General features: G+C 41.5%; 1 protein-coding gene and 1 long non-coding RNA gene across 5 annotated transcripts; one reads left to right on the top strand and one right to left on the bottom strand.

Moving 5' to 3' along the window:
- Positions 1 to 328: 328 nt before the first annotated feature.
- TBPL1 (TATA-box binding protein like 1) lies at positions 329 to 8,856 on the bottom strand. Of its 4 annotated transcripts, none has more exons than XM_083731786.1 (7): positions 8,662 to 8,856; positions 5,790 to 5,981; positions 4,161 to 4,243; positions 3,983 to 4,046; positions 2,712 to 2,815; positions 2,530 to 2,624; positions 329 to 1,531 (listed from the first exon to the last, which is right to left on the bottom strand). In XM_083731786.1, exons 2-7 carry the CDS (start codon positions 5,922 to 5,924, stop codon positions 1,452 to 1,454), a joined length of 561 nt encoding a protein of 186 aa, XP_083587912.1. In that variant the 5' UTR covers positions 5,925 to 5,981; positions 8,662 to 8,856; the 3' UTR covers positions 329 to 1,451. The 4 variants fall into 4 exon arrangements, with proteins under 4 accessions (XP_083587912.1, XP_083587915.1, XP_083587914.1 ...); XM_083731789.1 differs by having other exon boundaries at positions 2,482 to 2,624; positions 8,293 to 8,833; XM_083731788.1 differs by having other exon boundaries at positions 2,482 to 2,624; positions 8,662 to 8,833.
- Positions 8,857 to 8,992: 136 nt separating this feature from the next.
- LOC310841215 lies at positions 8,993 to 13,961 on the top strand. Its single transcript, XR_014562412.1, has 3 exons — positions 8,993 to 9,349; positions 11,176 to 11,786; positions 12,674 to 13,961. It is a non-coding gene; the product is annotated as an uncharacterized lncRNA (long non-coding RNA).
- The last annotated feature ends 336 nt before the right edge of the window (positions 13,962 to 14,297 follow it).

Here is a 14,297-nt window from a genome sequence, read left to right as displayed (position 1 = left end):
CTGGTTCATGTGTCACTATTTACATTTGAGTTCATGGCACTTGCTTGGAGAATACATTTTTAGAGAACTTTTAAGGGTTGGTTGGCATTGTCCCCCCCCCCCCCCCGCCATTCACAAACAAGTTGATTCTTCTATATCCATTTCCTCCTCAAAGATTCTCATTATATTTTGCAAAAATAAAAAAGGGCAGGCTTTCAAAGGGATTTTATTTACAGTACTCCACTGAGTTTGTTTCAATGTGAAGTACAAATCTGGACAATGAATGCTTAGCACCTGCAGCAGTCATGCCCACATTTTGTTCACCTCGAGACTTAGAAAGAGACATAGATGCATTTTGACATATTTATTGTAGTTGGCAAGGGTACCATTTTCATTTGCCTTATGATTTACCACTCATCTGTCCCATATGCAGTTTCAATATTGGCTTTTCAAGTCCAGGATTACATGCCAAAGCCAAGCTTTCTTGTTTTGTTAGCATTTTTTAAAAAATAATTCTAACAGTGCTATAGCAACATTTGGCAAATATGTGCAGAGTTCTTTAGAAGTAGCATAGAACTGCATCCATGAAAAAATACACTTTTTCCTGAAAATTAAAATCAGTTACTAGCAGTAGTTCAAGGCAGGTTTCCTTTTAAAAACAACCCTGCATCTGGGAATAGGATAGCTGATTTGACTAACGTCAAATACTTCAGAACAGAAGCTTCTCTCATCACTCAAGCCTATTATGCTTAACCCTTGCTTAGACTGGCTGGAAAGAGATCCCCTAAATTCTGCATTTAGTTACAAATATATTACAATAAAACCAAATTCTGTCCTTAGAACACATACACATCTCTCATTCATGTCAATCTAGTCTGCTACAATTCACTTTACAGGCTCACAAAAATTGGAATAAAATCAGAGCAGAAGATCACACTAACATTGCTCTAGTTACTTTTGCCAATATACAATTGTTAATAGAAAAAGGAGAGGGAACGTAACAGAACTTTCATAAAGAAAAGTTTTGCAGACTTTTATTTGTGCACGTTTTATCAGGTGAAAAAGGGTAACGTCTACAGCTTCTTTGGTGCCCAACAGTCAGCGTACAAAAATGTAAAGAATATTCACAAATAAAAACACAAGCTCAACCTATAGAAGTGTTTTCAAATTTAGTGCATATCATGACAAATCTGCTTATGAACACACAGAAATTACTGCAGAAATAAATAGAATGTCTTGTAAAAAGCAGCAATTTCGTATCTTGTAAACGTTTGTTTTTACAATACAGCACTGTTCCAAATAAAATCCAAAAGGGACTGGAGTTTATCACCGCGGCCAAGAGTTTGCACCTCCTCAGCTGTGTTGGTCCAGTTGTCCTTTTCTTCCCCACCTTCTTTTTTTTGCTATTAGTCCAATGCGCAGCAGTCTTATAAAAGGTGCTTGGTTAGGTCGCCTAACCGTGAAGTGGCAACTTATAAAATTTCTTTCCTGCTTTCAAACACAAATGGATAAATTTGTTCCACTGCAGTGGCAACAGCCTTTACGTTTGGCCCTGGGGGTAGGACAAGATAAAACATTAGAATAAGGATACACACAAAAGCTAACCCTATGGCTTCAGTTCCTTGATCATGAATATATTTTGAACTTAACTCTAACAAAACCTGAATTGACCAATATTCTCAATATATATCAGCATTTCTAGCATTACTTGAAACTGCTACATGGCAAAGTAGGAAGTAAATTCGGATAACCTGAATGCTTGTTCAGCACATGCCACACCTCACCCATGTGCACACATCCCACATCACATCTGTGTACATTCTGGTCTGATCTCCATTATCTCACATTGACGACCAGGAAACAGAGAGGCCAGAAATCCACACAGGAAGTGGCAGCACAAAACCCAGCAGAGATGCTTTCATTTTTCAAAGAATGCTTCCTGCACTTAGTATTCTAAATTGTTTGGGACACTGCCACCGGCAAGTCCAGCGGTCCAACACCTAACCCAGTTGTTATACTTTTGATTTAAGTTTTGAACGCCCTGTTGGCTTTGAGATGAGACAGCTTAAATCAAAGTATCTCTTCTTAAATATGCGGCAATCCTATTTGCTAATGAGTTAACTCAAGCAACTACCGAAATCTCCAAAACAAATCATAATCCAACTCTCATTTTAATCTACAACAGGCACGTCCAACTTCCAAGAGAGTGCAATCTACTCACAGTAGAAAGAGACCGGCTGTGATCTACTCATTGTCATTGCCAGGAGTTGTTGAGCTTTTTGCGGGGGAGGGTTGGCCAAAGTTGTTGAACTTTCTTGGGGGAGGGGGTCCAAAAAGGAACACTAAGGAGATCACTGAATTGTATACTGTAATTGACCTGGGACACACCTACGACTGACCTGTTGGACATGCCTGATCTACAACAATAATCAGATGGCACAGGTACACAGAAATTAGTGGGAAGTCATATACACATGCTGACCTTATCAAACACTTAATTACCTGAGCTACAACATGGAGAAAGTTACTTATTCACAAAAAGGTGAATACCTGTAACTGTGATACTTCCTGTTGAAAAAATCTGTAAAGTAGCTCTGAGAGATTTTATTCTGTAGCACACTGCAGGATGAAGCTCCGGTTCATAACTAAGGAGAAATGCAAAGTTCACTTTAAAAAATGAAAATGCAAAATAAAGAGAGAGAGAGAGAGAATAGATATAAAATCTACTATACCTAGCATGGGGTCTGTTGCTTTTTGTGAATTCCGGCAATCTGATTTCAAAGGGCATATTGCATACTGCTAAAACATTGACAACTTTAAAATCTGTAAAAATCACCTTTTAGAAAGAAAAAGAACAAAAATGAAAATATTAGGAACTAATCTGAAAGCCAAGGACTTATACACATTTTGGCTTCATTTTAACTAAAAGGCCAGCAGTGTTTTAATACAACTTTGAACAAAAATACAACATAAAGGGCAATTTAAAACTCTATAATGGTTAGAAATTTTTGACAGTTCTAGGGCAAGGTAAGTTTCTTTTCAGGTCTCATTACACCTAATTAAGTTAGTGTAACTTATATTGGAATTCTCTTGCTTACTAACAATGTACTAATATAGCTTTCAATTACCTGAAAGAGATCACAGACAACTATGAAAGGCTACATTTAGGAACAATAATTCCAAAGCTAAAGATAATAAGTCCTATTGATTTCAATGGGAGAGAATTAAGCACATTAAACCTAAAAGTGCTCAATTGTTGCTAGGGTGTGCCATTTATACCTTTTCAGAAAGGATGTCAACTTCCAATTAACTGAAGTGCATTGACATCAGTTCAATTAGCTTTGCATAGTTTATACTAGTTGCTACATTGGCTGTCAACAACCACAAATTCTGCTGAGTATTGGGAAATACAATCATTGTAATCATAATCATTCTTGTAATCATGTTCCTGCTTCATTTCAAACAAACCCTTTTATAGAAAATGTTGATGGGCTCTAACTTTTAAAAGCAACAGTTAAGTTCTTCTTTTCCTCTTAGTGGCAAAGGTTTGTGCCTGCCAGAGCAAATGAGAAACCAGTGTCTTAAGATGTTTTTAGTGTTTTATACTTGTTTGCCCTGGGCTCCTCTGAGAAGAAGGACAGGATATAAATTGAATAAATACAAATAAAAGGCCTGCTTTCTCCTTTCCCTTCCCCTTTTTATAAGGCAGCACCAGCAGCGAAAACTTTTGCAGAAAAAGAACAGAGCGTCACCCCTTGTTTCCTTCCCATAAGTAGAAAGGTATGGTTTATCTCCTATGTGTGTGGTTTTTTATAGAAGCACAAAACCCAGGGACTTGCAACACAAAGGAAGAACACTCACGACTGCCAAGCAAATTTCTGGAAATCTGCTCAGCAGTAAGCCTAATCACCTGGTTTTCTAGAAACAGATCTCTTTAGACAGCAATTCTCTGAATTAAAAACATTTTAAAAGGCCACAATTCATCAGTGATTGAAAGAATTACCTGAAAACCTAGTTTCTGCAGACTACGAGCTAATCGTCTGGCACCAAATTTAGCTTCTTCTTCACTAGATTGGGGAAAAACACACACAAGCGATTGGTTAAGAAGTTAAGGGAGCAAGGGTTAAAAAACAACAACACATGTGATTTTATGGATGATAAAAAACACAAACAATATATACCTTGTAGCTCCTGTGCAAATTACTTTTCCTGAGGACCAAATTGTTGCTGTAATCCTTGGTTTCCGAAGTTTCATTAATACTTTCTGAAATCAGTCAGGAAAAAATATACTTTAGATAAAGAAACTTCCTGATGTAGCAAAAGAGAACAACGAATTACAGGTTCAAATGCTGCCATTTTTGCTAAAGTTCATACACTTTTATTGTTATGTTCATGTTACTATTCCCATTATTTGTTAATTTCATCGTGGCTTCCTTCTGGATAATTTTAACCTTAGCCAAAGCGTAAAGCTTTTAGATATTAATTTATTCTTTTTAATTATCATACTATACAGTATTTCTTGCAACTATCCTTGCTATCTTTGCTTCTAACATGTAGACAGGCAGTTGTAACAGGACAAGAAATATTTTTTTTGTTTTCCATGTATGCACTCCTGTTTTTTTAAAGGCGTTAATGAATTCCAAAGTTTTGTTTTGTTTTTTAAAAACTATTTCAGACCTTGATCTTCCCCAATAGTCATTATTTTAATGAAAGGGGAGTAAACTCATTTATTTCTTGCATTTATATTCCACATTTCCTCCATGGAGCACAAGGTGGTGTAAATAGTTCTCCTCATTTCATCCTCACAACAGCCTTGTGAGGTGGATTAGGCTGAGAGTCAGGCAACTGGTCCAAGGTCATCCATCACCCAGTGAGCTTCATGGCTGAGTGGGTACTTGAACCCTGGTGTTCTAACACCACACCAAGCCAGCTCCTAATGGCACACATGGTAGTCACACTACCAAAAATAACATTCTCTTGCATGTTTGGTTACTGAAATATCTACTGCTTATTACTGGTTATAGTATAATGGTACCTCCTGTTATAGAATAATTGAAAATTATTAATTAATCCATTCTGGAGGTCCATTCATAACCGGAAACTGCTCATAACATGAGGCGCGCTTTCCCTAATGGTGCCTGCCGCACTGCCGGAGCGCAATTTCCACTCGCATCCCGGGGCAAAGTTCGCAACAAGGGGCATCTACTTCCGGGTTAGCGGAGCGCGTAACCCGCAGCATTCGTAAGGGGGACAGTTCGCAACACAAGGTACCACTGTAATGCACATTTTGCTTTGCTACAGGTTTTAATAACCGAATTTCAAGCTAATAAAAAGAAAGCACACTGTCAAGAACTTCACATACATAGGCTACAATCTGACACTTAGCAAGTTTAGGTCTTTTTTAAAAAAAATGTTTTCAAACACCACACACACCTCTGATCAAACAAATATGCTGTATATGTCAACACATGATGTTTCCTCAAAGCTGCTGTATCTGCAATATTGACATGACCTTCACACAAATGACACAATACTTCTGCATTTTGTCACTTCAAATAAATAAATAAATGACACAATACACAGAAATGAAACTTATCAGATCACCCGACTTCAGAAGTCTTCAACGGCAGTATTTTGAAATCGGGTATGACGGTGTTAAATTCTGCAATTTCTTATTAAAAGAAAAATGCCCCTGAAACACTAACAAAACTGCTGCATAGAGAATGAAAATCAACACATTGGTGTATATGTGTTGAATATGCCTTATTAGAAGAAGTCAACGAGTGAACTAAAACTGAGAAGTAACTTACCCCAACATCACGCTTGTATATTACATTTGCTCCCTCTAACGCAATCTTTCGCAAGTTTAAATGACATCTTGTTCGGAAGACACAGACTACATTTGTGATTAAAATGTCCAAGGCAACATCACTCTCCGCATCCATTGGGGTGACTCAGATTAAAACCTCAAGATTCCAACACGACACCATGAAGATCACATCCTTGATTGTGGTGAAGGAGGGAAGGTATACAGGTCAGTTATCTAGAAAAAAAGTCTGATTGCCTCAATATCCTACAAGTCCTGCTTTGAAAAGCATGACAAGTCTTTGCAAAACACCTAGGGATGAATTCAGGATAGCACCAAGGAGATAATTCTATAATATTTTCTATAGATAGTGTCACAAAGACGTGTCACTTTAAAAATAATATTATTTATTATTAGTACTAGTATTGGGTGATATCCAAGTAAGTCATACTCAGAGGTGACCCACTGAAATCAACAGCCTTTCTAACTTAAGTCCATTGATTTCAATGGGTATAAAAATGAATGCCACTCTGTTTTTATTTTTTGCGGGGGGAAGCACTCTTTCCCTTGACCACTTATATTTGTGGAAGTTAACCAAGGAGATTTAATTTAAAATGGGAACACCAATTGCCTGCTTTTCTGCTTTAAATCATTGCTGACTGATGGACATAAATTGCTACCTAGACCTACATAGTCAGTGATGAGCCATGATGGGCAAGGGACAAATGGCTTAACCCCTGCAACCTGCCAGCATCCTCAGGCTGTAACAACTGACGTTTATCTCACAAGCCTCCACAGACAGCAGCAACTGCCATGTCAAGTTAGGGATGGATGCAACTGACTTTGCTCTCAGTGTTTCGCTACTGAGTGGTTAGCTGTTTCTACTCCCAAATTGGACTTAACCAGCCTGCTCACCATTTGAGAAAGCTCCGTTGGGTGGTTCACTGATGGCACTGGTGTCACTGTGGCCATCTACCAACCTGCTTCATTGCTTTCCAGGTCCTCAGAAAAACAAGGAACCTTCTGGGCTCCACATGACTTTCTGGAATGATTGTGTTGGAGCACCAGCAGTGCTGCCTGGAAAATGCCTTGGAGCAAGGGCTGGAAAACCCAGTGTGCTCAGGAATACCTTAGGTACCATAAATCTTTGGAAAAGGGCCTTAATAGGTCCCTATCCCTTCAGGGGAAGTCAGCCACGATCACACCAAATATCACCAGGGAGTAGTCTGTCTATGACAATAGGGCAACATGCACACGCCCCTTCCACTGGCTCACTCCTAATGTATACCCTGTAGTGAAAGGCAAAGATCATTTTCTGTCTCTCCAGCCAAACATCAGGTAGAAAGCCTCACAATCCAGCTCCCAAACAAGTTTTCGAGTAAGACAGATTGAAACTCTATGGATAAGCATACACATATTTGTTGGTGCTGCACAGAGTACCTGGGCTGGTAAAGCTGAGTCATATCCAATCCACCCAGCTCACCCACCCGGGTATTTGTAGTACATACACAGATATTACTCTTTCTAGCTCTTCAAGAGGCATTAATCCAATTCCCAAGCCTTGATACAGTACTTGTATACATACAAGTTTCTAGCCTTTAACCTTAACAATTGGCTCTGCAGGGCAACTGAACCATAGCAATCTTATGTGATACCTCATAATAAAGGTATATATATTCCTAGAGGGATGCTTCTTTAGTATGGCATTCCATATGAAGGCTCTACAGTCAAGACAACCTTCTCTCTGGTCATCAGTTGCCTAAACTCAGATGGTGGTGGCACTCAGAAGAAAGCCTCTGGTAGGCATTGTAGTGTTTGGGCAGGTGGGCAGGCTTGAAGTCATATAGGACTTTATAGAAAACCAGGACTTGGAACTGTGCCCAGAAACAGAGCAGAAAACAAGTATAGCTGTTTAAGAACTGGCAAAATGATATGGTCTCTCTATAACTAACCCAAGTTAGTAACCTTGTAGCTGTGGTTTGTATTAACTCAAATTTTTGAGAATCTTCAAAGGCAGTCCTATATATACAAGTGATTACAGCAATCCAGACTAGAAATTACCAAGGCGATGAACAACTCTGGCCAAGCTTTATCCAGAAGGGGTTGCATTAACCCTAACTTGTGAAGGGCGCTGCATGCCTGAGCGCCGCCACTTGGCCCCTTCCAGTGACAATCCTGGCTCTTGTTGCCCCCCCCCCCACTGCAAGCCCCGTCCTTTACATGAGCCGCAATCCCTTCGAGAACGGAAACCTCTTTCTTATCTGCACATAGGCTAATTTCACTGCAATACCGATATGGCACGGGGGTTCAGCGTTTGCCATTAGGAGAGATTGAGGTGTGGGGGGAAGAGAACTCGGTGTTTTTTTAAAAAGGCAATTCTCTCCTAAACCCTGTTGGCAGTGATCAGAGCAGGTCCCTATTCCTAAAGGCTCCTGGCTAATCTGAGTCACCCAGGGTTGCCAGGAGACAAACCAGAATCTGCGGAGGGGGGTGGGATGCTGGGTTACCTGCTCTCCTGCCTCCTCCTGCGCTTCTTCCCTTCCTACTGCTTCACATGCAGCGGTATGCGCGGGGAAGAAGCAAGACGGGGGAAGCGGGGCGGGCGGAGGAGGGAGAGAGATTCCTCCGCCCCGGGTAGAAAAGCAGCTGCCGAATTTTGCTTAGTTTCGTATTTAAAGGACACACGAATCCCGCCTTCTTTTCGGTGCTCGGTTCCTTCTCAGGTGCAAGAAGGGGCGGCGGGAGCAGGGAAGCCCCCCCCCCGATCTGCCCCTCCCCCCTCTCCCGCCCCCGGCCCGGCGGAGGACGCCTTAGCGACGCGAGGACCGTTACTGCCGCGCAACGGCCGCTGATTCCTCTCCCCTTCTCTTCCTCACCGAAATCCTATAGGCTCCCGCGCAGCCCAGTTGCTGCGCGACCCGCCGCCGCCGCCGTTCCAACACGACGCCGCCGCCTCCTTCTCTAGCTGTTCCGGGTCTCGAGGCCACCGAATCCCCGCGACACAATAAAACATCACAAAGCGCGCGAACACCATAGACAGAGCCCGCATCCCCGCCGCCTAGAGCGGCAGCCGGATGTTCTCCCTGGAAGGTGTACTTCCGGATAACGGCCGCTGGGGCGAGGAGGGGGCGGGGCGAAAGGCAAGGCGGTGGGATTTATTCCACGGAAGGAGGGCGTGGCTAGCCCGGAGGCGCGGAATCTGGGGCTGCGGCGGCTGCGGCTGCGGCTGCTGCGGCTGCTGCTGCTCCCCACGTGCTGCACGTCTTAAATTGCGAGCCTTAAAATAGCGAGGGGTTTGCACGGCATGGAGAAACTGCAGCGATTGGTTGTTTAGCTTGCCATTCGCACTGGCTCTGCCTGATTGCCTGTGGAGCTGGAGTAAGCGTTGTACGCCCGCCCTGCTCCAGGGATAAAAGGAGGGAAGGCAGAGAGCGCTAGCAGGTGAGGCTCCACGAGGTTCTTCTTGGTTGGTGTGCGACCGACCCTGGTGCCTTTTTGCTGCCTGTCTGAGGCTGGCGCAGGGCTTAATGCTGGGATGGAGTCCCTCCCAGTAATAAGAATAAGGTGATGTTTTATTTAAATTTAAAATTTTAATTTTTGAAAATATATTAAATGATGCTTTTGCTCGCTTGCCCTCCCTTTCTTTGATGGGTCCTTTGGGGCAGGGCCTTTCTCAGTCACAGTAGGGGGAAATGAAGGCAGGGGAGATTTAACAGTGGTAGCCTGATGCTGAAATGGGAGATTGGGTAGTTGTGAGGTGAGACAAATTGAGGGGGGGGGGATGCTTCGTGCTTGTTGGTAAGTGGTGCAAGCAAATTCATGTCTACTCACAAGTAAGCCCTACTGAATGCAATATTATTAGGTTTTATAGGTTTTATATATGCTCAAAGCTGCCCAGAGTGGCTAGGGAAACCCAGCCAGATGGGTGGGGTATAAATAATAAAGTTATTACTACTAATGTGGCTTACTCATAGGAAAGTAGTTAGTTGAACTGACTGGGCCTTCTTCGTGCATAGAATTGCAGCTGGCCCTCTCAGTGAGGAAGCAAAAGCAATTTGACACTAGTAAATTACTTAAATTAGTTGCAAATAGATTAAATTGTTAATCATATACAAGTTTAATTAATATTTTTACTAAATCTACTACTTCCTTAAATTTTGAATGTGCCCCCAAAACTCCATAGAACATTAATATATTGTCCAGGAATATTAATGGTTTCATTGAAGCATGCTATCATTGAGTTAAATTTCATATAATTATATGCATCAAATTTAGATTGTTGTTCATTTTGGTTATTGGCATCACAGCACAGTCTGCTTGTTCAGTTGCATGTGTTCTGTTCTACTTTGCATGTATAGGAGCATCTGTCTCATGTACTGGGACTCTCACCAGTACACACTTACTTGGGAGCCAGGCTTAAACATTTCTTTTGTCAAGTGTGTGAGAAGAACATTGTGGTGGCTTGGCAACAACCAAGCATTTGTTCAAGCTAGGTTGACTTTTATTGTTGTACCTGGCAGGATCACAACAGGGCAGAGGATGCAGAACTAGATGCATCCCCCCCCCCCAATTCAGCAGGGCTCTTCTTGTTCTGTTAAATCTCCCAAAGAAGGACCGAACATTCTTTATGTATGCAACAACAGCAGCAAGGATACTTATTGCCAAGAACTGGAAGACTCAAGATCTACCCACACTGGAAGAATGGCAGATGCAGCTGATAGACTATATGCAACTGGCAGAGATGACCGGCAGAATCCGAGACCTGGGAGAAGAAAGGATGGAAGAAGATTGGAAGAAATTTAAAACTTATTTACAAAAATATTGTAATTTGATTGAATGTTAAGAAGGATGCTTGATCATAAATAATTGGCCACCACTAAACTAGATTGAAATTAGATGATAAGTGAGATTAAGGAAAAGACAAATCCTTTGGGAGAACTATTTGATCATATTTAAATGAGTGGATATAAGACTGAAAACAAGATGATAATTTGCCCGGAAAAGTCCAAATGAGTTATGGAATTTTGTGTATGACATAAGCATTGTTGTTTGTTATTTATGCTTTTTTTCTTATAAAAATCTTTAATAAATATCTATTAAAAAAAAATAAATCTCCCAAATGCAGAAGGAAGGGCCATATAGCTCAGATACAGAATACCTTCCTTGCATGCAAACGGTCCTAGGTCCAGTCCTTGGCATCTCAGGCTGGGCGAGACTTCCTTTCCAGTGGTTCCGAGAACATTCCTGGAATGAAGTGACTCCTCTCTCAGCTGACTTCCCTGTCTCTTCATTGTTTAGACTGATACACCATGGATTGCACCAGTTTAGACTGAAACACCCTGTTTTACATCTTCCTCCTCCTCCTCACACTTCTTTCTCTTGGATTTCAGGAAATAAGTCACCTTCAAAATATCCTCTTGAGAGAACAAAGCAGCAGCAGCAGGCCAGCCAGAGCTCAGCTGGCAAGGAGTTGGCCTACTAGAAAAATTAACCAATAAACTGAAACTGACACGGGGACAAACAGAAGAAGATGCCTTTATCACATACACAGCCCAACAAGACAATGACAATAATCCACCAACGGCATACAAATCAATATGGCTAACTTGATCCAAAACACCCACCCACCCCACTCACACGAAAACAAAGATCACCACAGCCAATCACAGCCAATCACAAACAAAGAACCACACCCTAGGCCAACGCCAACCTTTCTCAGCACCAAAGGAACACAAGTGAACAGCACAAGCAACGCTGACACCAAACCCTAGATACATTAAGCATAATAGAAACATCGCCGCCCGACCCCACCCCCACCCATCTTCCCTCCCTCCACCCCCTTTTTTCCCCCTCTCACCCTAATGTCTCAACAAATGAAACAGATTTGTAAAAATGTTACATGGAAAAAATACGAGAGACATTACACTTACTTCTGTAAAACAAGAAAATCTTTAATAAAAAAGAAAAAGCTGGCAAGGAGCTGGAGGGCAGCACAGCACAGGTGGGCATGAGAGGCATGCAGGCTGTGGCCTGTGGGGTAGGACCCAGGGTAGGAGAGGAGGGGGGCATTGTTACTGTTGTGATTCTTTGAATAAGAGAAACATAACAAGTATTTCCATTGTTTTCTCCATAGAGGATCCTTTGCCGTTCGTAAGTGTAGTCAGGATGTTTGCAGAACCCCAGAAGCAGAGGAGGCTGTCAGTGTATAGGGCAGAGTGTATCCAAGCTAATAAACAGCAAAATACACAGGTTTCCATTGCTACTTTTCTCATTCCTCAGACCTCCCTCGAAGCAGACCTGGTATATGGTTCAATTATTTGTGTTGCCAATGTAACATTGGCTATATTATAGCTTAATGTTGGCTATATTATACAGTCAGCAAAGATCTAGGCAGTTATCTGCAAATTGGTCCTGCTTATTTGAGGCACTTTCTTTGATTTTATTACAGTCTTCACCTATACCAATTTTATAATTAAATAATATACATCTAAATATGTCAGTGTACAATACAGTGTGGCTAAATAACTACCAGCTTTTGCAATCCAAAAGCTTGCTGCATATTTCAAAATTGCTTTTATTTCCTAAGAATTAAAGCAACCAATCTTTTTCTATTTAATAGCTGAGTTCATATTTTGTGTACTACTAGGACTCCTTTTATGCAGGTTACAGCTGCGGAGTTGGTGCACACATATCAGACTGTTAAACACAACTTCAGTTGTAACAGTGCTAATTGTGCATACGAACTGAACCAGAAGATACTGCAGGACTGAGCTATGGGAGAACAAAATATGAGACCTTAGTAAGGGATGTTCTTGAGCCAAAAGTTGTTGAAGATATGGTGAAAAAGTTGAAATTTGAAAGTTGAAATCTTTTTCTCCATTCAAACAGATGTCTCCAACAAGGAAAACAGAAAAACCTTCCCTTGTGCAGTGCAGTTCTTCACTTCTGAAAGTGGAGTCATGAACAAGATGATTGATTTCATTGAGAATCCCAAGGGATTGTGGATTGCATACTGCACACTTTAAGAAAACTGGGATTGCTCAATGTAAACTTCAGTATTCACAATTTGGTCTACACAGTGTTGAAGAAGAAGAAACAGAAACAGAAGAAGAAACAACCCTTTGTTGGTACCGCAAGGCTCATATTGTGCATAACATGGCTTTCAGTTGAACCATGTCTCTGCTCCTGCTTCATTAGGCTTGTTGAGGATTTTCCCAGACTACTCGTCACTAGCTGAAGCTAGAGATTAATGCAGAAGTGCAGGATGAGGAAGACAGTTATGTTGTGGAGGTTTATCTCCTTTTTTGCAATCACATTTTTTGTCCCTCGTTGTAGATACTGTTAAGCTTGAGGCCAATAACACCACCTGCATAGAGCTGTATGCCTGTATGCCATTTTGTATTCCTTTAGAGCCAAACTGGCACAGAGATGTGATGAACAGTTTGTTGGAGACCTGACCAAAGTCAAGCTGCAGCGCCTTTATCCAGTTGATGCAAACAGGGCAATGGGAGAATTCATTTTATTCATTGAGACTGCCATTGCATTGAAAAATGGTTTGCTTTTTCAAATTGCAACTGGCTTTTCTACCTCCAGCCCCTCTCCCTCCAAGATGGCAAATTCATCTACAGACACATTGAAAAGGTCTATGAAAATCTCAGCTTCACTACCAGAGTGGACATGGATAAGCTGTATGATGAAAGTTTAACAGCCAACTGCATTCTGGAGCAGCTTTTAAAGGCTGCTCAGTGAAAGAACAAAGTTGTGGCTGCAAAGTGGATGGCTATATTTACAGCATGTGATCTACCCACTTTGCCCTGTGGAGTGGATTTCCTCCATGATGTTGAACAAATGGAGTAATGTTCAGAACTGGTGCTCTGTGGAACTGATAAAAAGAGATCCTGATTTCTCTGAACTTTGAACTGCCATGTGCCGAATTCCACTCTTATTTTGAAGGACAAAGCACTGCTAAATGCAGCAAGGAGTGACAGTAGTCATGGAAGGTGAAGTGGAGAGAAAGACAGACTATTGTCTCAAAACAGAGGGACTTCTGTGGCCCTTTCCACAGAAATAAAGATATTAAACACCATGTTAAGTTGCTTCATGTTGGTTTGTGTCAAACCAATTACAAATCATAAAGCTTTTGTTTTTCTCCATTGAATAAAGCACTGTGTGCCATTGTAATGACCTTGAAGTCATTTCTGCACCATGTATGGCAATTTTTAGTGCCCCAATTCCCCTGCCCCATCCCTTATTTTGCCTGAGCAAAAGGTCGCAACTCCAAAATTAGTCCAAGATGCTCTGGTTCTATTAATTTTATGAAAGCTACATTTCTGACTGTTTCTTCAAACTCGGGAAGCAGGAATCCTGTAGGCTCTGATGACCCAAAACACTACAGACAATCCTAAAACCCTCTTTTGCAGGGAGGGGGGGGGGCAGGGACTTGCACTAGCAGTTTGATTCTGCAGGTAGCCCAAGATATTCTGGCAGAGGGAACTGGTGTGGAGCTGAAAAG

This window comes from Podarcis gaigeae, assembly GCF_964106915.1.
Source record: "Podarcis gaigeae genome assembly, chromosome: 3".
Lineage (NCBI taxonomy): Eukaryota > Metazoa > Chordata > Lepidosauria > Squamata > Lacertidae > Podarcis > Podarcis gaigeae.
Note: the sequence above shows the minus strand (reverse complement) of the source record. Positions and strands in the feature narration are given on the sequence as shown.

Coding starts and splice junctions, on each gene's coding strand:
- TBPL1 (XM_083731786.1), bottom strand. CDS start 5,924: ATGGATGCGGAGAGTGATGTTGCCTTGGACATTTTAATCACAAATGTA. Junction 4,244..5,789: donor TATACAAGCGTGATGTTGGG/GTAAGTTACTTC, acceptor GACTGATTTCAG/AAAGTATTAATGAAACTTCG. Junction 1,532..2,529: donor AGGAAGTATCACAGTTACAG/GTATTCACCTTT, acceptor TCCTACCCCCAG/GGCCAAACGTAAAGGCTGTT.